At 41.8% G+C, this 27,927-nt stretch overlaps 1 protein-coding gene across 1 annotated transcript in view; it reads right to left on the reverse strand.

Moving 5' to 3' along the window:
• LOC126095473 (synaptotagmin-10-like) overlaps positions 1-27,927 on the reverse strand; it is a 574,091-nt gene that overhangs the window by 273,342 nt on the left and 272,822 nt on the right. Inside the window, exon 4 of the mRNA XM_049910262.1 lies at positions 7,321-7,475. Within this exon, the coding sequence (XP_049766219.1) occupies positions 7,321-7,475 (155 nt within the window). The remainder of the gene's footprint in view (positions 1-7,320; positions 7,476-27,927) is intronic.

Here is a 27,927-nt window from a genome sequence, read left to right on the forward strand (position 1 = left end):
TAACTACCAATTTTCATTTAAATGAGGATGACTGTTGAGTTCTTTACGAAACAGGAAGCCATGAGCTCAAGGGTACCTCTGGTTTGTGGCGAGAGGGGGGCAGGGGGGGGGGGGAGCGCGGAAGGAGTGGAGGTCAATGAAGACCAGTCTGGTAAGGGCAATAAAACAAACAGTGGGATTCTCTTGCAACTCACTTGTGAAATGACCTTGTTTCTTTAGGAACTTGAGTTCAGGGTTGCAATAGGAACAGTACCAACTACGATGCTATTCTCTTTCTTGCTAGAATCGAGCCCCGACATGCGACCCAGGAAGATACCTCAGCCTCACAGTAGTTTCTCTTCTGGTGCATCGAAATTATAGTCCAAGTAATGTGATCAGTGTTCTCCGCAATTGGCCCAGTGGTAGGCGCCATGTTGGCGAGAGTTTTTCCAGTGAGAGACCGTACACTGGGGGTAACAGTAAGAATTCCTAAAATACTTTGTGTTTCTGGAGGAATTGTACGAGGGCGTGCTTCAAAGTAATGCCTCCGAATTTTTTTATGTGAAAACTCTTAAAGCTTATTAAAAAGCACAAACGTTACTAACATTCTACACCTTTATTTTCCATTTGCCACACTTATTTCTCAACAGTCATCCTGGCGACGAACACAATTCTCCCAACGAGAGACCAGTTTGTTGATACCGTCCTCTAGAACGATTGACTTTGTTGACGGAGCCACAGCCTCAGCTCTGCTTGCATCACTTCATCATTATCAAAGTGAAATCCTCGGTCTTCTTTGAGTTTTTCAAGCAGGTGAAAGTCGGTTGGTCCAGGCCAGGACTGTATGGATGATGATCGATGACAGTGAACCCAAGGCACAGGATTGTTGCAGGTGTTGTAGCGCACGTGTGTGGTCTGGGGTTGTCATGTTGAAGGAGAAGACGGTCCATGTGTTGACGAACTGTTTGGATTCGAAATTTAATTACAGCACGCTGTTCCCCCTCACCGACATACTTGCGTTACACATCATGTTACACGCTACAGTTCGGAGCCCTCTAACGGCAGGGGGTTGCAACGTGCGTCAGCGAAGCGGGAAAGTCGACGGAGTAATGTGCATGACACGTAATATCTGTCGCAGCTCGTGGTTTAGTGGTTAGCGTTGCTGCCTCTGGGTCACGGGGTCCCGGGTTCGATTCCCGGCCTGAATGGGGATCTTCTCTTCTCGGGGACTGGGTGTTTGTGTTGTCCGTATCATTTCATCATCATAATTCGTGACGCTGGCTAGATTGGACTGTGTAAAAATTGGGACTTTGTATGGGCGCTGATGACTGCGCAGTTGAGCGCCCCACAAACCAAACATCATCATCATCATCATCATTATCGTCACGATATTGAGAAGAGAATAAAATATTCAGCACACCATCGTAGATATTATTAGAAGTAGTAGTATAGACTAATTCGACAAAACACTCAGGTTAAAATTACACAGATACAGCTGCTAGACTGTAACCCAGACTAATACCACAGAAGGTGTGAGGCAAAAACAAATGAATAAGTTCAAAGTCGATTTTCATAAATTCCACTTCTGACTTCAAGGCACTTTCAAATGTTCCTGATAACCACTTGTCCGTTCTTCTGACGTCGTGTTAGCGTTCTTTTATAACAGCAGTGTTCATACCCCGAGCGATAAAATCGTCTACTTTGTTTACTTTTTATTTGTAGACTTCGACTTTCAACCATCGCCAGAGATGAAAATCTGAAGTCCGGGGACCTGAGCAGCCGAGAAACATGGCCATTTCTGTAGATCCATCTTCCGGAAAATATTAAGATTAGACGATGAATCACCTGATTACTAGAATTTCATCCTCGAGAAACAACCTGTATATAGTGACGTTTATGTTTCAAGAACCGTAAATTCCCTCCGTAATCTACGTAACTGCAAGATTAACCGCTGCCCTGTTGTCCACAGTTACGCGTGAAGATGCTGCCGCCTACAGGTTAGGCAACTCGCAGTTACATTTCGCTGTCGTTACTCGCAGCTCAAAAAGCTCTCCTTTGTACGTCTAAACCAGATAGGTCCTTTCGAAAGATCAGAAGATATTCATTTCGTAGCCTTTTCTGAATTAATGAATTTCTTAACCTGGAAAATCTGGTGAATAATATTTGTGTCCCCTTTCTCACCGATTCAAGGTCAGAAAATTTGTTTGCTGATGTAAAGGTAAATTTTAGGCACCCAGTAGATTTCAGTTATCAACTAAAAGTTTTATTGTTCTCGATTTACGATTAGCTTAGGACTTCCTGCTGACCCACATCCCCACCATCAACCTTGATTACTCAATGTAACAGTTCAATGTTTCATTCGCGTCTGTAAGATTCGTCGAGGGTTCACGGTATGGAACTTTCACTCGTTAGAGGAAATTGTGGGCGGTTTATAATAATAAATACAGGAGAAAAGAAAGGCTATAGTTTAGCTCCTCGTACAAACCGTTTTTTCACGAGGGTAAGTTTAATCTACATCAATAATGGAAATAAAGAATTTCTTTTCCAACCTACGATAGGTGGTTGACAAAAGTGAAAGTTAGTGTATATTGAATTTCAGGTAATTTTGGGTGCTAGAGAAATGTTAGGAACATGAAAGACAATATTGAGCCTAACACTTATACTAGAAGACAAATTAAAGAGAGGCAAATCAATGTTTACATCATTTTAGAGTAATTTTCTTATAATTTAGACTAAAATACACTGTTTGGAATTGTACAGAAACCAGACTGCAGTTATAAGGAGGAAGCAGTGGTAGAGAAGGGGTGAGACAAGGTTGTAGTCTACGCTCGATGTCATTCAATTATTACATTGAGCAGTCAGTAAAGGAAACTAAAAAGAAAATAGGAAACGGAGCAAAACTAAAACTTTTTCTATTGGCCGATGACATGGCAATTCTGTCAAAGATGCAAAGGACTTCGAATAGCTGCTGAACGGAATGGATAGTGTCTTGAAAAAGGACTGAAAGATGAACATTAACTAAAGCAAAACAAGGGTAATGGAATGTAGTCGAATTAAATCAGGAGACGCTGAGAAAATTAGATTAGAAAATGAGACACTGAAAGTAGTAGATGCGGTTTGCTATTTGGGCATCAAAGGGACTTACGATAGCGGAACTAGAGAGGATCTAAAATGGAGATTGCCCGTGCCAAACAGAGCATTTTTTAAATGAGGATTATGTTAACAGCGAATACAAATTTAGGTGTTTGGGGGTCTTTCCTGCAAGTATTTATCTGGAATGTATTTTTGTATGGAAGTGAAAAGTGAACGATTAAAGGATCACACAAGAAGAGATTAGAAGCCACTGAAATGTTATGCCACAGAAGAATGATGAAGATTATGCGGATACATAGAGTAACTAATGAGTAGGTATTCGACAGAATTGCGGAAAGATAAAATTTACGGGACAACTTGACTGAAAAAGTATTGGTTGATAGGATACATCTTGATGTATCAAGAAATAGTGAATTTGGTAATGGAAGATGTGTAAGGAGTAAAAATTGTAAAAATAGGGCAAACATATTGAATGTTTCTAAAATCTAATCTGACCTACGAAGAAAAAAGTATAATATCGACTGGTATAATATTTTCGCTATGTGTAAGCCGAGTGTTAACTCAGACATGAAGAAACTTGAACACTAAGAAAAATTTTAAACTGATGCTCCCATCAAAATCTCAACTTAAACTCCGTAGGCTTTTTTGAAATTGGAGAGGAAATAATTTACATGTGCGAGTCCGTTTCATTGATATATAAAAAAACTAGAACACAACATAAAGCACTGTAGAGAAAGTTGAATAGTATTCTGCATTAGATGATTTTGGGATCGCATGATTGTAGGAAGAATACTCTGTGTTGAGATTACCTAAGCGCAGTGTAGTCAAGAAAATATATCTATCTTGAAGCTGAGAGAAAATGGAGAAGAAAATCGACACATTTTGAAATTTGTTTACAAAAATGGACGAATATGTTTCACGTTGCCAAAAAAGATTTGTGATGTTTTTGAACATTGTGCGGTACCCGTAACTGATGCACAAAGCTGACTGAATATTTTTTGTCTGGAAATTTTGATGTCTAAGATACACCTCAATCTACTTGTATGGGACTAAAAATCGGCCACCAATAGGTTCCTATGCATTTATGCTGTTTAGATGCTCTGAATAATGAATCCAAATTCTAACTCCGAAAGATATCTAAATTAGAACAAAGTTTCACAACTTTATGAGCGACCAAATTTGGCCACGTACGACAGTGGTGTATGAAAAATGTGTTCTTCGAAGTAATGTTAACTTATGCAAAATAATTATAGGTTCAAGAAAAATGCTCGTGCTGTGTGGAGGAGTGTTTGGATATTTATTGCCTTGTATAAAAAAACTGTAATAGTTTTGCTCCACGTGTCGTGACCAAAACTCTGATGGCCAGAGGTCTACGCATATAAGAGAAGTGAGCCTATAATACGTAACGCATTCGCAAGTCTTCTGTCCTCACCATCCGCGGGTATTCAAATTTTGTTGACAATTTTATCCCGTCTGGTACAGTGGAATTCGAATGTTGATTTTTCGTCTGCTTAAGCCAGACTCGTAGTTTAGAATCTATGAACTAACAACGCAGAGGCCGACCATGACCACACATAGCCTGTCACATTCTTGATACATTTCTTATGTTAATATCTTCTATCGTAATTACTGAGCCATATTTTGTGAAATTATTTGCGGGACAGCTCCCCACAATGGGAAGTCAGTTGAAGTCGTGCTACAAGTTGTCACATATTGCACACTGTTAAACATTATGTGGCAAGAACGACATTTCTGTTGGGCTGGTGATCACAGTGATTAATTGTTTTTAAAATAATTAATTATCCGGCACAATCACATTTACGAGGGCCAGTCAGAAAATAAAAACTTTCTAATTTGATGGTAGTGTAGTACTCATGAATTTGGTGCACTTCTTCTACCGCCCACTCTCGGGACAGCGCCCTTCATCAAACGATGGCAGCATTGTGTACGTTAGGAAACTGTCATCATTGATGTAAGTACAAGACAGCGTTCTGTGATTGAATTCTCGAAGATGAAACGCTCAATTCGTAGCTGTAGAGAAGCTGAAGGGCAAACAGTGTTAGCTGATCCAACACAGAGCAGCCAGACAGCAAATGCAGCGATGTCACGCAACATCCAGCGTGTCGTCCAAATCATCAGACCCTTGGGTAACAATAGATGAATTATGTCGCCAGTTATCCATCGGTGATGGCAGTTCGATGACCATTATACACCGACTGACCAACTCCAAGACGCGCAGATACTGTGCACCGAAAATGTTGAATGACCAGAATAAAATGGCGAGGAAAACTATTCATCCACTCTGCTGCACCTTCAGGCCTCCATCTGTTCGGTCCAATCAAAGAAGCTCATCGGGGCGCCATTTTGAAGAAGTGGATACCCTGAAAATTTTTGTGCGCCAGTGGCTGAGAAAGCAGGACCGTGAAGTTTATCGCACAGGCAAGTACTTTTCTTGTAAAATAAAAATAAAGAAAGAAAGCATTACTTTCCAAATGACTCTCACATTCCTAACGAAATGCCCAGATTCGGCCGACATCGGCCACCATCAGACCATAAAGTATAAGCTGTACTTCAGTCCCGCCACTGTGCAAACCACACTTACTGACAGTTGGTCATTTCTTTACAAATTAATCTGTTAAAAATTTTTTGTGAAAGGTACTTTAATTCAAATTCACCACAATGTTAAATAATTGTAATGTCCTACACCTCTCAATGTGATATGTGTTGCATTTTGTACATGTATACTGCTGGTTTTTGCATCGAGAAGTAGATCATCTTGGTCTTCCTCCTCCTCCATTCTCCATTATCTAAGATCGGCCCCATGTCTTCTTCGTTACTCTCCTTTCAAATGATATAGCTTTTCCTTTTTTGTCATGACCAAATGAGAAAATGAAAAAAAAACTGTGAATATTTAAAAGAAGAGTAATGAGGAAGATAAAGGGAGCGATCATAGAAAAGGAGAGTGGAGAAGGAGGAGGAGGAGGAAGAACGAATAAATCTCTCTTTTGGCGCAACAACCAACAATCCTACAGAAGATGAAGTGCAAAAGAATTCAGTGGGCTGGCCAAGTAGATCATATGCCAGAAGAAATACAGGTGAAGAAGGCACTTGATGGAAACCAAACACCAGATGCTCGACTGGACGAGGAAGAAAGCGCTGAATGGACGACCTAGTGGACCAGGCAGCTCTGAACACTCCTGGACGAACCGAGCACGAAACATCAAGGAATGGAGGCAGTTTGTCGTAGCAGCGCTTAGTCTGCAGGGCCTGTGATCGTTGGATATGTATTTGAGTATATTTAAGACAAACGTTGATAGATTCACTAATTTTGGGCAGAACATTATTTATAATGTATAAGACAAACAGAGGCCAGGCCACGTAGCGAAGATGCCATTGGATGCAGCATGTTAGAAAATTCTTTATGTCACTTCAGCCCCTTTAGTTTCATGAATTTGCAGTAGTTGGCGGTGCTATACGTAGCCTTCAAAATGGTGTCTGTAACGTAGGTGCGTCCCAAGCAGAGAGCTGTTTCTTTTTGTTGCAAACCAGAGCATCGCAGAGTGTCGTCACAAAAATGCAAACGAATACATCCTTCGCCCTGACATCGCAAGGCTTCACACATTGGACTGTTCTTCGTCATCCACACTACGGCCAGGATCTCGCAGCTTCCGACTTCCATCTGTTTGGCACAGTGAACGATTCACTCCGCCGAAAGCAGTACGTCATGATGGAGAGGTTACTGATGGAGCAAGATGTTGGCTCTGACGTCGACAAGTAGAGTGGTACCATGCGAGCATACAGGTCCTTCCAGTAAAGTGACGTAAGGCCGTCGCACTGAATGGAGATTGTGTTATAAAATAGGGGTTTTTAGCCAAAAGAGTGGGGAATAATATAGTGTATTGGAATCCTGAATAAAACCGACTTGCTTTCAGAAAATAAAGCGTTGCATTACTTACTGAACGCCCCTTGTAATACTGACTTAAAAGTATAATTATTATTATCAGCTCCATGTAATTCAGAAAGGCAAAAATCATAATACTGAAACTGTCCTTTATCTTCTAGCCTCAGCGTAATTATTATTGTAAAAATCTGTAGATATATTCGCGCTGGCGCGGACCTCTAATTATGGCTCTATGGGGCATACAAAGTGGTATCACAGACTGCATGCAGCCTGAGGATTGTAGCACATTGATATAATAGATAAAGTCAATATGAAATTTGGAGTTAAAAGAATAGTTGATTCCTCACCTAAAGATGAAGGTCTCGTTAAAAATGGGGTTGAGGTTCTTGCGGTGCACCTTGGTCTGGAACTTCTTCTTGCGGTCCGGCAGCAGGTAGACCTTGACGTATGGGTCGCTGCTGCCCATCATGTCCTTCACAGGCAGGTCGCGAGCCTCCAGCACCTGCAAGCACAGAGAAGATTCAGTAGACTGGCGGAGTGAAGCTGCCTTGTAGGTTTCTGGAACAAAACTTTCACTCTTTATACAAAGCAAATGTTTTTGAAAACTAATATGTGGAAATTGAGTGTTCAACCAGAAGATGACCCTTGAGTGGTCGACAGCTATCCTGTGGCTACTTATGATCCACCCTCATAGCTTTAATTTGTCAACACCGCTTGGTGCACTAACGCTATTAGGAGCGAAGGTATAGTGGAGAATGGATTCCTTTCCCTCTTCACAAGAATGTTTGTCCAGAAAGGTTTCTGCTTACTATAGTCAAGCCGTGATTCTCCCCATACAACTTTATCTTCCCCCTCCCCCTCTCACCCCAACTCTTCCCTCTATTACCAAACTCAGAATACCTTCATACTTCAGGATGTGTCTTATGACATGAGCCCTTCGTTTGTCATCTTGAGCGATAATTCTAATTTCTCCAATTAGATTCAGCATCTCTTCATTAATTATATTGTATGATCTACTCGACTGATCTTCAGTTTTCTTCTACAACACCTCATTTCGAAAGCGTCTGTTGTCTTATCTGAATTGTTTATCACGTGCATTTCACTTCCATTCAAGGCCCCACATAAGACAAATGCCTTTAGAAACCATTTCCTAAAGTGGAGGCGACGTAAGAAGATCCCTGACAGTTGCAGTGGGCTGGGTGCGGCAGATCCGCGAGTCTACCTCAACCAAACAGGTAATCCGATCCTATAAACATCTCTATGGGAACGCTTCAGTGTTGTCGCAGCTCTACAGAAGGTTACTCGCTCACCAATAGTACTTCGCAAGTGAAAGCTGGCCACAACGCGCTTGTGGGGGATCTTCTTACACCGTCTCGACTATGACACTACTTCTCTACTGCACCCACAGTCTTTTATTCTACTGGCAAACTGATCTAATACTTTTGCTATCTCTTTCCCTAATATAATTTCCTCAGCAACCCGTGATTTAATTTGCCTACACCTAATTACTCTTGGATAATTTTTTGTTTATGTTCATTTAACAAAGTCTTTTGAAAACTCCATCTTTCCATTCAACTAATCTTCCACGTCCTTCGCTGTCTCTGACAGAATTAGAATGAAATCGGCAAACCTGAAAGTACACTCCTGGAAATTGAAATAAGAACACCGTGAATTCATTGTCCCAGGAAGGGGAAACTTTATTGACACATTCCTGGGGTCAGATACATCACATGATCACACTGACAGAACCACAGGAACATGGACACAGGCAACAGAGCATGCACAATGTCGGCACTAGTACAGTGTATATCCACCTTTCGCAGCAATGCAGGCTGCTATTCTCCCATGGAGACGATCGTAGAGGTGCTGGATGTAGTCCTGTGGAACGGCTTGCCATGCCATTTCCACCTGGCGCCTCAGTTGGACCAGCGTTCGTGCTGGACGTGCAGACCGCGTGAGACGACGCTTCATCCAGTCCCAAACATGCTCAATGGGGGACAGATCCGGAGATCTTGCTGGCCAGGGTAGTTGACTTACACCTTCTAGAGCACGTTGGGTGGCACGGGATACATGCGGACGTGCATTGTCCTGTTGGAACAGCAAGTTCCCTTGCCGGTCTAGGAATGGTAGAACGATGGGTTCGATGACGGTTTGGATGTACCGTGCACTATTCAGTGTCCCCTCGACGATCACCAGTGGTGTACGGCCAGTGTAGGAGATCGCTCCCCACACCATGATGCCGGGTGTTGGCCCTGTGTGCCTCGGTCGTATGCAGTCCTGATTGTGGCGCTCACCTGCACGGCGCCAAACACGCATACGACCATCATTGGCACCAAGGCAGAAGCGACTCTCATCGCTGAAGACGACACGTCTCCATTCGTCCCTCCATTCACGCCTGTCGCGACACCACTGGAGGCGGGCTGCACGATGTTGGGGCGTGAGCGGAAGACGGCCTAACGGTGTGCGGGACCGTAGCCCAGCTTCATGGAGACGGTTGCGAATGGTCCTCGCCGATACCCCAGGAGCAACAGTGTCCCTAATTTGCTGGGAAGTGGCGGTGCGGTCCCCTACGGCACTGCGTAGGATCCTACGGTCTTGGCGTGCATCCGTGCGTCGCTGCGGTCCGGTCCCAGGTCGACGGGCACGTGCACCTTCCGCCGACCACTGGCCGTAATGTTATAATGTTATTAAACAGTGGAAATTATGCATGTGCTCTCAAGGGAATATGACACTGATACACCGACGAAACGCTAAGGTGATAGTGCCACTGCATTAAAACTAATACGTGCTATAATCTGCACCAGTTTGTCTGTACTGTGCTGTCGGGTGTTAGGAGCAACGTTCGAATCCGGAGCGAGAATTCAATTGATTTTATATGTTTGTGTAGTTTTGATCGCACATAATGTGGGTGAAAAATTCTATTTTTGTGCAGATTGTATGTGACCTTAAAGGGGGCCGATTTATTAGCAGACCGGGCAAATACGAAGCAGAAGTAAGGGGAACGAAACTGCACTGACAATGTTTACCAAGTCTGTAAATCCTCAAAGTGATGCCTGTTTTGGTTTATGTGCATCTGGACCCTCTACTGAATAGATCTGTTTGCGCCATTCGACGGCCAACACCGCGGTTCCTGGTGTGTCCGCTGTGCCGTGCGTGTGATCATTGCTTGTACAGCCCTCTCGCAGTGTCCGGAGCAAGTATGGTGGGTCTGACACACCGGTGTCAATGTGTTCTTTTTTCCATTTCCAGGAGTGTATTTACTCCGCGCATCACAGTTGAAGGATCATTTTTTCTAAACCTCATTATTGTCTCCCATTGCGACGCAAAAGTATGAAATTTGACTCAAAGGTGTCTAAAACCTTTCTCTGTAACGGTGCACAAATGTGATGCACTATGACGTCATACTCGGGCTTGGGGACGCTCCACACAGGAAAGTGTCAACACGTGCTAAGAAAGGGCCACAGCTCAGAAGTTCATGTGCGGCGCAAGGTGGAATCATGATGCCACATAGGCACCAGACTGCAGCACAATTCTGCCCAACGCTACCGTGAACGTGTCACACCCATCTTACCGACATTTCACTCCTTCTTTCGACATCTCTGAGATCGAGGCCTGAACCGCTACGGCCAGCGTTGAAATCACACGGATTTCTTATGAGTGGCCGAGAAAAAACATTTCAGATACACCATCGCTCAGAATCTACTCAAAAAGTCCTCGGGCGGCATATAGGCGTCAATGAAACCACCCCTTTGGGGCACTAATTCTCTAACAGTTCACGGTCGAAAATGACAGTTTGTCTTGTGATAAAGGGACAGGACAATGTTATTAACAGCCCTTGATACTGCAGACATTCTCTCTGGACAGATTTAACTGTCTCTAAGAACATTGTGAACATGCAGTACCGTTGAACATGATTACTCCCATTTGGTATGTAGTGTGACCACAATGTCCGGCCTGAGTGACCGAGCGATTCTAGGCGCTACAGTCTGGAAACGCGCGACCGCTATGGTCGGAGGTTCGAATCCTGCCTCGGGCATGGATGTGTGTGATGTCCTTAAGTTAGTTAGGTTTAAGTAGTTCTAAGTTCTAGGGGACTGATGACCTCAGAAGTTAAGTCCCATAGTGCTCAGAGCTATTTTTTGGTATTTCGCCTGTCTCATACATCTTGCTCACCAGATGGTAGAGTTTTGTCAGAGTTGGCTCCCCCAAGGCTGTCAGTAGTTCTAATGGAATGTTGTCTACACCCGGAGCCTTGTTTCGACTTAAGTCTTTCAGTGCTCTGTCAAATTCTTCACGCAGTATCGCATCTTCCAACTCATCTTTACCTACGACCGCTTCCATTTCAATAATATTGCCCTCAAGTACATCACCCTTGCATAGTACCTCTGTATACTCCTTCCACCTTCCTGCCTTCTATTCTTTGCTTAGAACTGGTTTCCCATTTGAGCTCTTGATATTCATACAAGTGGTTCTCTATTCTCCAAAGGTCTCTTTAATTTTCCTGTGGGCAGCATCTATTCCTGCTTGGCCATTTTGCGCTTCCTGTCAATCTCATTTATGAGACGTTTGTATTCCTTTTTGCCTGATTCATTTACTGCATTTTTATAGTTTCTCCTTTCATCAATGAAATTTAATATCTCTTCTATTACCCAAGGATTTCTACTAGCCCTTGTCTTTTTATCTACTTGATCCTCTTCTGCCTTTACTATTTCGTCTCTCATAGCTACCCATTCTTCTTCTACTGTATTTCTTTCCCCCGTTCTTGTCAATCGTTCCCTAATGCTCTCTCTGAAACTCTCGACAATCTCTGGTTCTTTCACTTTATCCAGGTCGCATTCCCTTAAATTTCCAGTTTTTTGCAGTTTCTTTTAATCTTTTAATCTACAGTTCATAACCAATAGACAGTGGTCAGAGTCCACATCTGCCCCTGGAAATGTCTTACAATTTAAAATCTGGTTCCTAAATCTCTGTCTTACTATTATATAATCTATCTGAAACCTTCAAGTGTCTCCAGGCCTCTTCAGCGTATACAACGTAGGTAATTAAACCTAAATAACCTAAGGACATCACAAACATCCATGCCCGAGGCAGGATTCGAACCTGCGACCGTAGCGGTCGCTTGGCTCTAAACCGTAGCGCCCAGAACCGCACGGCCACTCCGGCCGGCGGCGGAATACCCTCAGACTTCAAGAAGAGTATATTAATTCCAATCTCAAAGTAAGCAAGTGTTGACAGGTGTGAAAATTACCGCGTTATCAGTTTAATAGGTCACGGCTGCAAAATACTAACACGAATTCTTTACAGACGAATGTAAAAACTGGTAGAAGCCGACCTCGGGGAAGATCAGGTTTGGATTCCGTAGAAACGTTGGAACACGCGAGGCAATGCTGACCCTACAGCTTATTTTAGAAGACATATTAAGGAAAGGCAAACCTACGTTTCTAGCATTTGAAGACTTAGAGAAAGCTTTTGACAATGTTGAGTGCTATACTCTCTTTCAAATTCTGAAGGTGGCAGGGGTCAAATACAGGGAGCGGAAGGCTATTTGCAATTTGTACAGAAACCAGATGGCATGTATGAGAGTCGAGGGGCACGAAAGGGAAGCAGTGATTTAGAAGGGAGTGAGACAAGGTTTAGCCTATCTCCGATGTTATTCAATTTGTATATTGAGCAAGCAGTGAAGGAAACAAAAGAAAAGTTTGGAGTAGGAATTAAAATCCATGGAGAAGAAATAAAAACTTTGAGGTTCGTCGATGACATTGTAATTCTGTCAGAGACGGGAAATGACCTGGAAGAGCAGTTGAACGGAATGGACAGTGTCTTGAAAGGAGGATATAAGAGGATCATCACCAAAGCAAAACGAGAATAATGGAATGCAGTCTAATTAAATCAGGTGATGCTGAGGGAATTATATTAGGAAATGAGACATTTAAAGTGGTAGATGAATTTTGCTATTTGGGGAGCAAAATAAGTGATGATGGTCGAAGTAGAGGGGATACAAAATGTATACTGGCAATGTCAAGGAAAGTGTTTCTGAAGAAAAGATATCTGTTAACATTGAATATAGATTTAAGTGTCAGGAAGTCTTTTCTGAAAGTTTTTTTATACAGTGTAGCCATGTATGGAAGTGAAAAATGGACGATAAATAGTTTAAACAAGAAGAGAATAGAGTATTTCGAAATTTGGTGCTACAGAAGAATGTTGAAGATTAGATCGGTGGATCACGTAACTAGAGATGAGGTACTGAACAGAATTGGGAGAAGAGTAATTTGTGGCACAAAGCGACTAGAAGAAGGGATCGGTTGGTAGGACACTTTCGGAGGCATCAAGGGGTTATCAATTTAGTATTGGAGGGAAGCGCGGAGGGTTAAAATTGTAGAGGGAGACCAAGGCATGAATACGCTAAACAGATTCAGAAGGATTTAGGTCGCAGAAGTTACTCGGAGATGAAAAAGCTTGCACAGGTTAGAGTAGCATGGAGAGCTGTATGAAACCAGTCCCAGGACTGAAGACCACAACAACAACAAAGAGTCGTTAGCATTGGTTTATTCCGTGAGAGGAGGTTAATGTCGGCACCACACAGGCACCAATGAAATAAGCTCTGTGACATTCTAGTTACTGTCAGAGGATCCATGATCCAACCAGTGGGCTGAAAAATGTGCACCATTGAAAGTCAGTATTCTGTTTCAGAAGGGTTCCATAGATTATCCACAGGGCAACAGTTCAATGTTACATAGTATACAGTGATCAGCCAGAACATTATGACCACCTACTGAATAGCCAGTATGTCCATCTTTGGCACGGATAACAGCGCGACGCATCGTGGTATGGAAGCAATGAAGCTTTGGTAGGTCGCTGGAGTGAGTTGGCACCGCATCTGCACACACTAGTCACCTTATCCTCGTAAATTCCGGGGAGGGAGGGGGGGGGGTGATAAGTTCTGTCGCCACGTTCAATTACACATCCAGATGTGTTTGATTGGGTTCGAATATCGCGAGTTTGTGGGCCAACACGACAATTGGAACTCTCCACTGTGTTTCTCGAACCATTGTATCACACTTCTGGTCTTGTGACATGGCGTATCATCTTGCTGAAAAATGCCACTACTCTCGGGGAAACATGATGGTCTTGGAGGGGTGTAAGTGGTCTGTAAGTAGTGTACGATACTCCTTGGCCGTCATGGTGCCTTGCACGAGCTCCACTGGACCCATGGATGCCTAAGTAAATGCATAACGGATCGGTCGCCAGCTTGTCTCCGTCCCGCAGTACAGGTGTCAAGGAGCTTTTACCCTGGAAGACGACGGATTCGCGCCCTTCCATCGGCACCAGGATTAATCAGCTCATGCAACGCTCTCCCACTACGCCAACGTCCATTGCCGTTGGTCACGTGCCCATTTCAGTCGTAGTTGGCCATGTCGTGGTGTTAACACTGGCAAAAGCTTGGGTCGTCGGCTGCGGAGGCCGATCGTTAAGAGTGTTCGATGCACTGTGTGTTCAGACATGCTTGTACTCTGCCCAGCATTAATGTCTGATCTTACTTCCGCGACAGTTTGGCTCTTATCCCGTTTTAACAGTCTGCCCGGCCTACGACGTCCGACATGTGTAATGAGGGATGGCAGCCCAACTCCACGACGTCTGGATGTGGTTTCACCTTGGTTTCGCCACGTTTTGAAGACATTCACCGAACCCTCTTCGGACAGTCGACAATTTTTGAAGTTTCCGAAATGCTCGTGCCTAGCCTTTGGGTCATCAGAATCTACCCTCGCTCAAACTCGGGTAGATCGCGCGCCTTCCCATTCTACACTGGGACAGCAAGCTCACTGATATTACATACACTGCGGATTGTCTGACTAGCAGACATTCTCCCTGAGGTGACGCTGCTATCGCCTGGACAGGTTTTTATTGATAGTAAATCGGTGGTCATAATGTTCTGGCTGATCAGTGTACATCACAAATGAGGTCTGTATACTCTTTTTAAGCTCGTCAGCATGGCTTATGACGTCATCTGCGAACTCTTCTTCTCCGTACGCTAGGAGACTCGACGCGCCAGTCTTCGAAGATGGCGATTTAACTGAAAATTCGTCACCTGAATCTGTTATAGACGTGCACTATATCATCCATGAAAGGAGAGCGAGGAAACGAGTTAGCAAGTGCAACCTAAGACTTGCGGCATTGCCGCTACATATACAGCTGTTGGACATGACGATCATTTTTTACCAGTACGTCCACATCTACGTGATTACTATGGTATTCACAATAAAGTGCCTGGCAGAGGGTTCAATGAACCACCTTCAATCTGTTTCTCTACCGTTCCACTCTCGAACGGCACGCGGGAAAAAAGAGCGCTTAAATTTTTCTGTGCGAGCCCTGATTTCTCTTATTTTATCGTGATGATCATTTCTCCCTATGTAGGTGGATGCCAACAGAATGTTTTAGCTATCGGAGGAGATAACTGGTACTTGAAGTTTCATGAGAAGATCCCATCGCAACGAAAAACGCCTTGTTTTAATGATTGCCAGTCCAATTCACGTATCATGTCTGTGACATTATCTCCCCTATTTCGCGATAAAACAAAGCTAGCTGCCCTTCTTTGTACTTTTTCGATGTCATCCGTCAGTCGTACCTGATGCGGATCCCACATCGCACAGCAATACTCCAGAATAGGGCGGATAAGCGTGGTGTAAGCAGTCTCTTTAGTAGACCTGTTGCACCTTCTAAGTGTTCTGCCAATGAATCGCAGTCTTTGGTTTGCTCTACTCACAATATTATCTATGTGATCGTTCCAATTGAGGTTATTTGTAATTGTAATTCCTAAGTATTTAGTTGAATTTACAGCCTTCAGATTTGTGTGACTTATCGCGTAATCGAAATTTAGCTGATTTATTTTAGTACTCGTGTGAATAACTTCACACTTTTCTTTATTCAGGGTTAATTGCCTCTTACACTGACCAATCGGTTAACAGTGAATGTTGTTTTATATATACAGGGTGATTCAGCTGCCCCTATTGATGTCGTTTTATGGTCTGGTAGGCCCGGAAATCAGATATCTTGGCAGTTACTGCCTCACCGTAATGTTATAATGTTATTAAACAGTGGAAATTATACACGTGCTCTCAAGGGAATATGACACTGATACACCGGCGAAACGCTAAAGTGATAGTGCCACGGCATTAAAACTAATACGTGCTATAATCTGCACCAGTTTGTCTGTACTGTGCTATCGGGTGTTAGGAGCATCGTTCGAATCCGGAGCGAGAATTCAATTTATTTTATATGTTTGTTTAGTTTTGATCGCACATAATGTGGGTAAAAAATTCTATTTTTGTGCAGATTGTCTGTGACCCTAAAGGGGGCCGATTTATTAGCAGACCGGGCAAATACGAAGCAGAAGTAAGGGGAACGAAACTGCACTGACAATGTTTACCAAGTCTGTAAATCCTCAAAGTGATGCCTGTTTTGGTTTATGTGCATCTGGACCCTCTACTAAATAGATCTGTTTGCGTGACGAAGACTTACCGGTGTCAATCATTTGCAGGTTACCGTGACGAGATGCCGTAGGTGGCCAAAATCCCACCCGTGGAGTTCTTGTTGTAGCTGTAGATGGTATTGGTGATGTTTATGTGAATGCGGTATACATCATATACAGAGGACTGGTCGGTGTTAAACAGTTGTGCATTTGCCTTTGTACTCATGTGTGGGCTAGTGATAGCTGTATCCAGAATGGCATCTTCATTTTCACAAGATGTTAAGGTCCTCTCTCGGACACGTGGTAATTTTTGACTCACGCTTCTTGTCCTTCCACGTCTTTCACCACTGCGGATTGTCTCTGTAGTCAGGTGTCGCATATCTGGATACTGTTTCTGATACAGAAGTAGCTCAGTTTTTCTTACTTCTCCATACATAAAGAGCATGCCAACGAATTTCTCTGTGGAAAACTGGCGAGTGACAACAGAGCCTACACTCGAGTCATATACCAGAGCATTGTTCACAGGTCACAAGATCAATAACAGCGTCGTTTTTCTATTTGAACTCTGCAAGATTCGAACCACCTTTCGTTATTTGCTTGGCTAACGCATAACCACATGCGCCATGCTAAACTGCTAGGAACATTCTTGTATTACGAACAGATTACAGTACATACTCCATTATTTTGTCATTTAATATGTTTTTTACTTTGCTGTTGCCACGTTTTAAGCATTAATTTTGTTCTTCATTACATTTGGTCAACAGGCAGAACATATTAACATAGTTACATAGTAGACGAATGCAGATAAATGATTTAAAGGATTGATGTTTTCAAACGGACTACACCACCTGTCAGATACGTTCAGAATCGTTTGCAAGATGAGCTTACTGGTCTTTGCACCATACAGGCAGCAGGAGAATTCGACCCCATGAAGATTTCACAGTTTTGTTGGGATGCATCAGACAATTTCGGTAGGGTCAGCTGAATCACTCTGTACATATATACAGGATGTAACGGGCATAAGTGTAGATATTTCTACTGGTGACCAACATTACATTAGTGTTTATATCATCTGCAGATTAATAATTATATACATCATAAGTAGTATGTTTTTAGGTTGGTTAGTACCTCCAAAGACAAGTACATATGGCAAGAGCAAGTCATTAACGCTTATTTTTCCCTGGGCAGCAACTCAGGTGTTGAAGTGTGGATGCACGGTCGCAAAAACGTTAGTCTAAACTGCCAGGCGTAGTCCACTTAGTGGATCTGTATGATTATGCAAAAAACATCAGGTCATAAAGTTTGTGACGTGTTTATGGGAAGACTGTTAGACATACACACACACACACACACACACACACACACACACACACACAGAGAGAGAGAGAGAGAGAGAGAGAGAGAGAGAGAGAAGCAACGAACACATTAATATGTGTACATATTAAAGTACCACATATAAAATATCTGCACTTATAACTGGTACACCCTGTGATATGTATAGAGTGATTCAGCTTCCCCTGTGAGTTGTATGGAACATACAACGTCTTGAAATGCAATATGTAATATTTTCATATTTTCTCGCTCGATAAGTGCAAACTGTTAATAGCACAGAAAAATTAACAGGACCTTTCTGCAGGAAATTTAATGCAGTTAAATTTTATACTGTGATACTATGCTGCTAGAAGCCGTAATTTTCGAATTTCTCAAGAAAAATGTACAAAAGTTACCTTCAGACACGTATTTATTGAATAACTCGAAAATCTTGGCTTCTAGCGAATCCCAGTACAAATATTAACTACATTACATATCCTACAAAACATCCTGGTCATTTTTTCTTTAGGGTTAACAGTTCGTGTATAGTGAGCGAGAGAATATGAAAATTTCGTATTTGGTTTCTGAAGGCATTGTGAATTGCATAAAACCCATAGGTAGGGGCAGTTTAAAATATGGTGATTAACGAAGATAGTCAAATATTTTAATATGTTATTCTACAAGTAAAAATAAAGAAATTTTTTATATAAACATAGGTCCGCAAATGTTTGGTTACGGAGTTACGGCTAATAAATAATTTTGCCTGAAATTTAGCAACTTCGTTAATATGATCCCATCGCAAAACTGTACGAGGTTAAGGTAAAGCACGATTTCCATTTATTTCGATGTTACTGATCTGGTGAATCTAATAAAACATGTTCCAGACGTGTATCTGCAGTAGTTTTCCAGAACATCCAGAAAAGCAAAGATTATTATACAAGTAAATTTGTTTACTTTCCATTAAGAATGGATTCATTGTTGGCAACCGTTTGTGAGTTGTTTCAGTCGTTTCCTAACCTTGAAACGAGTTAGTTTTCTGTATTTTTCAATGAAAGAACATAATAGCAACAGTGTATTTGTGTGAAAAACATAATAACTGCTGTAGTTTGTAGATTATTTATGAAATAGGGATGCCTTTCAAATTTACGACAGAGGAATACGCCGATATGGTGTTTATTTACCGCAAATGTGATGGTAATGCTACGGCTGCAGTTAACTAATACCGCGTACGTTATCCAATGCAGGAACCATTAGTGGAGTATTTCGAATGTTACGGGAGACAGGTTCTCTACCTAGCGTTCATAATCAATACGAGCTCTCGATACGTGAACACGATGATGAGAATATTATGGAAGCTGTTCAACGTAGCCCGGGTACCAGTACAAGACTTATCTCTCAACGATTAGGCGCCGCGCGGGATTAGCCGAGCGGTCCGGGGGCGCTGCAGTCATGGACTGTGCGGCTGATCCCGGCGTAGGTTCGAATCCTCCCTCGGGCATGGGTGTGTGTGTTTGTCCTTAGGATAATTTAGGTTAAGTAGTGTGTAAACTTTGGGACTGATGACCTTAGCAGTTAAGTCCCATAAGATTTCACACACATTTGAACATTTTTTTTCAACGATTAGGCATTTCAGAATCTCAGGTAAGGCGTACACTGAAGTGCAATAATCTGTATCTTTGCCATGAACAGAAAGTGCATCATTTACATCCGGGAGATCCTGCCCTTCGCTTGGAGTGCTGTCACTGGTTAAATACTAATCGGCAGTTACACAAATACATTTTATTTACTGATGAGGCACTGTTTACTCGAGATTATATAAACAATTTACAGAACGAGCACATATGGTCTGAAGCAAACCCACATGCAACAGTGTAACGTAATTTCCAGTATCGATTTAGCATAAATGTGTGGTGTGGTATATTCAACACACACTTTATTGGACCATTCATTTTCCCAAGACGTCTAATTGGAGAGACGTGTTTACAATTCTTTCAAGAAGAAATGCTCCGCTTGCTCGAAGTCTTTCCACTTGCTACACGATTGCAAATGTATTTTCAACATGACGGCGGGCCTCCACATTTCACCAATGCCGTTATTACACATTTAAATGAACGTTTTCCCCAGAAATGGATTGGTCATGGTGCTACACGTCTGTGGTCAACCAGATCGCCCGATTTAACACGAATGGATTTTTGTGTATGGGGATGGATGAAAGACATAGTTTATGAGGACAAAGTCAGTACACGTGAGGCATTACTTGCTCGCACTATGAATGCAATAAACGAAATTAAGAACAGCGCTGTGAAACTGAAACGAGCAACGAAATCTGTTCATATGCATGGCGCTAAATGCGTTGAACTCGGAGGAGACATTTTTGAATATTTGTTGTGAATGTACTGTGAAATTGTATGTACACTGTACAACTTCCTTAACACTGAGCTTTGTTTCTTCCAGTTTAACATGAATTCACGTGTGCTGTGGTATTAATAAAAGCAGATTATCTGACACATTTATACAGTTTCAGTTAACGTTATTACCATCACTTTTCCAAAATTAAATTCTCTACAACTTCTATTGACAACTTTGTGCAGTTGTCTGGAATTTAAAATACAAATTGGGCCAAGTAGTTAATAAATTAAAAATTTTACTAAATTACTAGTTTGCTTCTCTGGATGTTGTGTAAAACTACTGCAGATACACATCTGGGACATGTTTTATCAGATTCAACTGACCAATAACAAGAAAATAAATGGAAATCGTGCTTTACTTTAACCTCATACAGTTTTGCGATGGTTTCATATGAACGAAACTGCTAAATTTCAGCAAAATCTTTTATTAGTCGTAACTCCATAACTAAAAATTTGCGGGCCTATTTTTATATGAACTTTTTTCTTCAGTTTTACTTGTAGAATAACATATTAAAATACTTGCATATCTTCGTGAATCACCCTGTGTACACAGACACACACACACACACACACACACACACACACACACACACACACACACACACACACCATATATATATATATATATATATATATATATATATGTGTGTGTGTGTGTGTGTGTGTGTGTAGAGAAGGAGAGCGCCGGTAGAATGGATCATAACAAGCATATTTCACATAGCAACCCATGTCTGCGTCCCTTAGCGTACGGAGCTAGGCTTCGATGAACAGCGTCGCGCGCCGCCGAGAGGGTACGCACACAACATGCCATCCGAACCGTCATAGTAGCAGGTCTGCAGGGCAACGATTTCAATGCGTTTGTGACATCAAGGTAAGAGAGACGTCGGGTTGAAGTTTTATGTTCTTTATTTGCGAACGCTGTAGTTTACATAGTTGCGGATATTCCATGCGGGAAAACACTGCAGATTTTCCGCCTCTTACTGAAACGTGAAAGCGTTGCTTTTGACTGTGCAAATACCTGTTTCACAAGTGTTACATAGAGGGCAGCACCTGTGTACGCTGCGGAGTCCCTTTGGCCATGCGTCAGTCTGTCATCAAACGGGGACACTTTTGCTTTTGTTACTGTGTGGAGCGGACAGGAAATGAAGCGCTACTCTTGGGAGGAAAGGGGAGACGTGCGCTGTCCTGACGGGGCAGCGGAGGATGGAAATACTCGCGCTGCCCGTTTGTACTTTCATCGGTTTCTGAATCTTCGAATGCCAGATCCACGCGTATTTACTGCCATCCACTGGTCCCTACGAGAGACAGGTTCAAATGGTTCAAATGGCTCTGAGCACTATGGAGCTTAACTTCTCAGGTCATCAGTCCCTTAGAACTTAGAACTACTGAAGCCTAACTAACCTGAGGACATCACACACATACAAGCCCGAGGCAGGATTCGAACCTGCGACCGTAGCGGTAGCGCGGTTCCAGACTATAGCGCCTAGAACCGCTCGCCCACTCCGGCCGCAGAGATAGGTTCACTTGAGATTCATTTTCCACTGGTAAGTTCTCGCAATGGCACATGTGCATAAGGCCTATTTCGAAACCCGGTGTATTCATTTTGTGATGGACGCGGCCGTGAACATATAGCGCGTTCACCAAGGCTTGAAGGGGAGGCGTTAGCGCTGCTGGAAAACACACGCTCAATAAGCTCGCGGCGTATTGCACGGGAAATAGGTGTAAGTCATTCTACAATTCGGTGTATTTGGCATGAATATCATTTACACCCTTACCGCCTTCAGAATGTTCACGCCCTTAACTCAGGCGATTTTACACATCGAATTGAATTCTGCCAGTGGTTTTTGCAAAGGAGTGCCATTCAGCCGGACTTTCTGGACCGTGTACTTTTTATAGATGAGACATCCTTTACACGAGAGGGTATGTTCAACCAGCAACACGTGTGGGCACAAGAAAATCCCCACACCGCCTTTGCTAGTCATCAAAAGATCGTGTCGATGTCAAAATTCCGGCCTGCTTGGTAGTCGAGAATCTGGTCGGTCCATACATGTTTCCCCGGAGACTGAACGCAGACACTTAACCTTTTCACGAGAAACTCTGGCAGAGTTGTTGGAACATGTGTAAGTAGACTGTTTAGGTTTTTTTTATTGGTAACGCCACGTAGCGCTCTGTATGAAAATCACTGGCTGTGCTGTATGTAGTCTGTGGCTGGTTTGCGTTGTTGTTGGCTATTGTAGTGTTGGGCTGCTGGATGTTAACAGCGCGTAGCGTTGCGCAGTTGGAGGTGAGCCGCCAGCAGTGGTGGATGTGGGGAGAGAAATGGCGGAGTTTTGAAATTTCTAAGACTGGATGTCATGAACTACTATATATATTATGGCTTTTGAACACTATTAAGGTAAATACATTGTTTGTTCTCTATCAAAATCTTCCATTTGCTAACTATGCCTATCAGTAGTTAGTGCCTTCAGTAGTTTGAATCTTTTATTTAGCTGGCAGTCCCTAAATCGTTTCAGGCAAATGCCGGGATGGTTCCTTTGAAAGGGCACGGCCGATTTCCTTCCCCATCCTTCCCTAACCCGAGCTTGTGCTCCGTCTCTAATGACCTCGTTGTCGACGGGACGTTAAACAACACTAACCTAACCTAACCTAGCTGGCAGTAGTGGCGCTCGCTGTATTGCAGTAGTTCGAGTAACGAAGATTTTTGGTGAGGTAAGTGATTTATGAAAGGTATAGGTTAATGTTAGTCAGGGTCATTCTTTTGTAGGGATTTTTGAAAGTCAGGTTGCGTTGCGCTAAAAATATTGTGTGTCAGTTTAGTGTTGATCAGAATAGGTAAAGAGCGAAATGTCTGAGTTCGTTCAGTTCTGCTCAGCTGTTTGAAAATCAAATAATGTAAGAGGTTTATCAGCACAGTAATTAATTAATTTTTCTAAGGGGACGGTACATATGTCGACCCTTAGCCGAGGATACCTCACTGGAATCTTCTGATTTTTTCATGCAGTTTGTGCAATTAGTGCAGCCTTTGTTTATTGCTAGCGCGTAATTGTGGAGAGAATTTCCTTTGTAGCTGTAGTTTTTCATTCTTGTACAGTAGAACAGTTGTGACATGCATGTAGATTTGCACCAAGTATTTCGTAGCTGCGCTTGCAATTAACGAGATATTATTTTCAATGCTATGTTAATGTGTTTTCTTATTTTGCTCTTTAAATTGTGCTTTTCTGTGTTGTCGTGTGAAATATTGTGACAATAATGGCGTGTGGAAAACGTAATACTAGGCTTCAAAGTAAATTGAGAAATGACAGTGAAGACGAAAGCAGTGTGTTAGCGCCATCGAGTAATGAATTAACTAATGTTCAAAGTAGTAATTTGGTAATTGTGCATAGGGAAATGGAGCGGGCTGCAAAAAATGGTGTAGGCAGTGAAACAATTAGTGAACAGGGAAGCATTATCGATCGATCGGTCGGCAACAGCTTGCCTCAGGAATCCGAAATGACAGGACACAATCTTGCAAATACTGTAGATTCAGGTTTTGCGTCCTCGCCGATTTCTCAAATAAGTCAAGACACATTTTCTGCTTTTCAAAATGCGAATATTGCCGGTTCAAATGCATTGCCGAATAGCACTGAGGAACATGTTTCAGACACCAGTGCATTGTTATTACAATTAATGCAACAAATGGGACAAAAGCTTCAAAAGTTAGACGCAATGGAAGAAAATCTTCAAAAGTTAGACACAATGGGACAAAATCAGAGACAAACACAGCAAAAGCTTCAAAAGTTAGACACCACACTTGAACAAACACGGGAAGATTTAACTACTGAGTTATATAACATTGAATCGAATTGTCGAAAAATCTGTAATGACGTAAAAACACTAATTTGTGAGGATTTTCAACCTATTTTTTCGCGGCATGAAAATGCATTACAGAATCACGAAGCAGCCATAAAAGAACTGCAAACCATTGTTCATGAAAATCATGAGACCTTGTGGGCTAAAATTGACTCAGTTGCATCTACCGATTCGGTTATGCAACTTGCAAAAACTCAGGAAAACTTAAAAGGACACAGTAGATACGATTTCAACACAAATGGACACTCTGAAACTTGGTTCAGAAAAACACACAGAGGAAATAATTTCACTAACGGATAAAGTAGCCGAACTTTCAGATCAGTTCACTAACTTATCTACAAAGATAGATGATGATCTGAATGACACAAGACCTGTAGCCATCACTGACACAGAAGACTATGAACAAATTAAGAAATTCAAACAAAATCAGAATCAAATTAATACGCAACACAAAAGAGAAATCCGGGAAGTACAAGATCAGTTGGCACAAGTAATACAAAAATTACATATTTCAGAGGACACTCGCGCTCCAACACGGGAAGAGGGACTTAAAAATACGGAACAACCACAAAATAATAACACAGGACACTTCGGAAATTATGAAAGAAATTGGCAAGGCACACCGAATTTTGAGATGGAACCGCCGAAACGACGTAACAATGACCGACAAGATGATTTTGACTATAAGCTGTTCATTACTGCACGTAAATTCAAAACATTTAAGAATTCGGGCAACGACATTCATCCACAAGCATGGCTCCATCAACTCTCTCATTGTTTTCCTCCCAACTGGTCATTAGAGCACAGATTAAAATTTATGTGTGGCTACTTAGAGAATGAACCAGCTGAAAGAATGCGATCGGTCATTCACGATTGCCACAGTGAAGGAGAATTTTACCATGCCCTCCTCTCAGCATATTGGTCTCAAACCACACAAGACCAAGTAAAACATAGCATCATAATGATGAAACATTTGGAACAGTCTGAATTTTCCAGTCTTGTGAAATATTTTGAAGACATGTTGCACAAGAATCAGTACCTGTCAAACCCATACAGCCCCTCAGAACTCATCCGCATTTGCTTAATCAAATTACCTGAACATTTACGACATATTATTTTGGCAGGACGTTGCAAAGACGACATTGAAGCTTTTCAGGGACTCTTACAAGAATTAGAAATTGACACTGACACTCGCGGAACGCGAAAACAGAAACACAACAATTACAGGTCACATCCGTCGCAATTCCGCGATGAAAGAAATAATAACTGGACACGACAAGGTTATTCTTACAACACAAGTCGTGACCAAAACAGACACCACCCATATGACAACCACTAACAGAGTAATAATAGTTACAGAGAAAGATCGTGTTTCCATAGTAATGAATATTACAGAGATAACCATAGAAACAGACAATATGGGAACCAAAATAATTATTATGAAGTGAGACAGAATAACTTGAGACGCAACGGTCCAGCGCGCAGTTACGATTCAGGGAGAAATTTTCCAGCACGTGACCGACAAGAAACAAACTATGGAATCTACCGACATGACGACAGAGGATATGATCGTAACGACAGACCTGAATTGCATCAGAACTGGCGAGATTGAAACAGAGCAGGGCACTCTCGACAAGGTGAATTTGTAGAAGTTAGGTCTCCTAATCCTAATAACGACGCGCGCCAACAAAGAGAGAGACAATGACTCGCACCACAGGCAGCCGCGTGCGCTGGCTGGCTCAGGGAAAAATAACATAGACGCTAACCTTGAGAAAAATTCCAGTATTCTTTACCAACGTATACTGCATGATAATTGCGTTCAAGTTGAAACTCTGACTACTATGAAGAGTAAAGGATTGCACCACATTTCACATGTAAAACCGTTTATTGAGAGATAATCTGTTTTTTTAACATAGTCTTCGCTATAAAATTTTTCACATTACATTACTAGTATGCTTTGTCAGACTTAGAATCTGTTGACATGCAACAATGGTTCAAATGGCTCTGAGCACTATGCGACTTAACTTCTGAGGTCATCAGTCGCCTAGAACTTAGAACTAATTAAACCTAACTAACCTAAGGACATCACACACATCCATGCCCGAGGCAGGATTCGAACCTGCGACCGTAGCGGTCACGCGGTTCCAGACTGAAGCGCCTTTAACCGCACGGCCACACCGGCCGGCCTCATGCAACAATGTTTGAAGTTAAATATCCAGTCAAGAACCAGGAGAACTTATTTAAACAGAAATTACGAATGCATTGTTATAGTGAACAGACGACACAGTGTTGTTATTTGTACATTCTTGCTTGTTGGTTGCACGATTACGTAACGACTATCAGGCTTACATACTTAGAACATATACTGCTAATGATATTTTAATGCAACATTTTGGTTTACTTGAAAAGATACTCTTTATTTGAAGTACATTCGGTGAGATTAAAGATGACTTAGCATTTGGTTTCTTTGATAGCTAGACGATTATATCACGACGCTACTAATATATGACACAATTAACATTGTTGCTTTTGCAGTGTATCTGTTTTATATCTGCACAGTTTTTCTGTATTATTCTGGAAAGTAAAACATGTTTTAGTAGTAACTTTTGTGGTATAGCTACAATGAGACAGCCTTTTCCGTAGCACAACAATACATTACAGCACAGTACTTTCTTCATCACGGCAATAAGCGTAATAACTAAGATATCTATACACAAAGCATTTCACTTTTGTTTATCATGAGGTAAGTACATTGACTTCTGCAGAACTTAGCTTTTGGAGGACGATAACTACGACACTTCCACAAAGATTATCTTACAACAAGACGCACAGTTTAGCGCTACAGGACATGTATTTGAGTGATTAATTTTGTACTTAAAACATTTATTTTTAAAGATATTTGAAGTACAATGATACAAAGGTTTTCTGTGATACATTTCATTCCATTGCTGTAATCTGTAACACCTGAGGGTATAGTTACATTAATCCTCAGGGGGGTACACGCATACTTTGTGTACCATGTGTTTGGCAAGCACAAGGAGCCCTAGATAATATGGTATTTGCTTATACAACTTTACACATCGGTACCATATTCCCCTAACACAAAATTACGTAGCTATCTGATTATTTAACAGAGGAACAAAAATTTTTTTTACTACGTCAGTGACAGATATTTACGCAATTACACAGTTGGATAACTCCACACTAATGAAATTGTATTTTGTCTGTACTTTGTTAACTGTTCATATTTTTTCGGAACAACTGTGATACTATGAGAGCTTTGAATGATGTATTTGGTATGGGATCATGATTTTTAAAGTACGTTTGAGGTAGATGACACTATTGAAATTAGCAGAGAATTTTTTTTAGGTTTTGAAATTATTGCAGAAAGCTACGACGTTTTTGAGATTTGGCTGAGGTGTTACGGTGTTATTATTACGACGACGATGTGTATTATGCTTTTGAGGTATGTTTATGATCAATGAGATGATGCTATAGGAGGAATCTGATTATGCTATGTAATTATTATGATGAAATATTAAAGACATGTTGATGAGTATGAATATGTACATGTGTAATAAGGTAAGGAATAAGGAGTAGTCGTTAGGGACTCTGATTCATGAAAAGGATGTTGGAAACCAAGAATCGTACTTTAAGAGTTATGAAATGTGTGTATATGCGTGAATGTATCACAATGCCGGCGAAAATTTTTTGGACACCGTTATATTTACAGGATTTTGTTTCCTACACATTTGTAACCCAATTTTCGACCTGTGAAATTTTTATATGAGACTGTCACTGTAGCATCGTAAATATTTCGGTACGAAAGGTAAGTGACCTTGACGTAATGCGTTTTGGGTGCCCAGCTGAGAGATAGTCGTCTGACAAAAGAAAGCCACAGGTGGAGAAAAAAAAAGAGG

The sequence above is a fragment of the Schistocerca cancellata genome, chromosome 8, assembly GCF_023864275.1.
Source record: "Schistocerca cancellata isolate TAMUIC-IGC-003103 chromosome 8, iqSchCanc2.1, whole genome shotgun sequence".
In the NCBI taxonomy this organism is placed as follows: domain Eukaryota; kingdom Metazoa; phylum Arthropoda; class Insecta; order Orthoptera; family Acrididae; genus Schistocerca; species Schistocerca cancellata.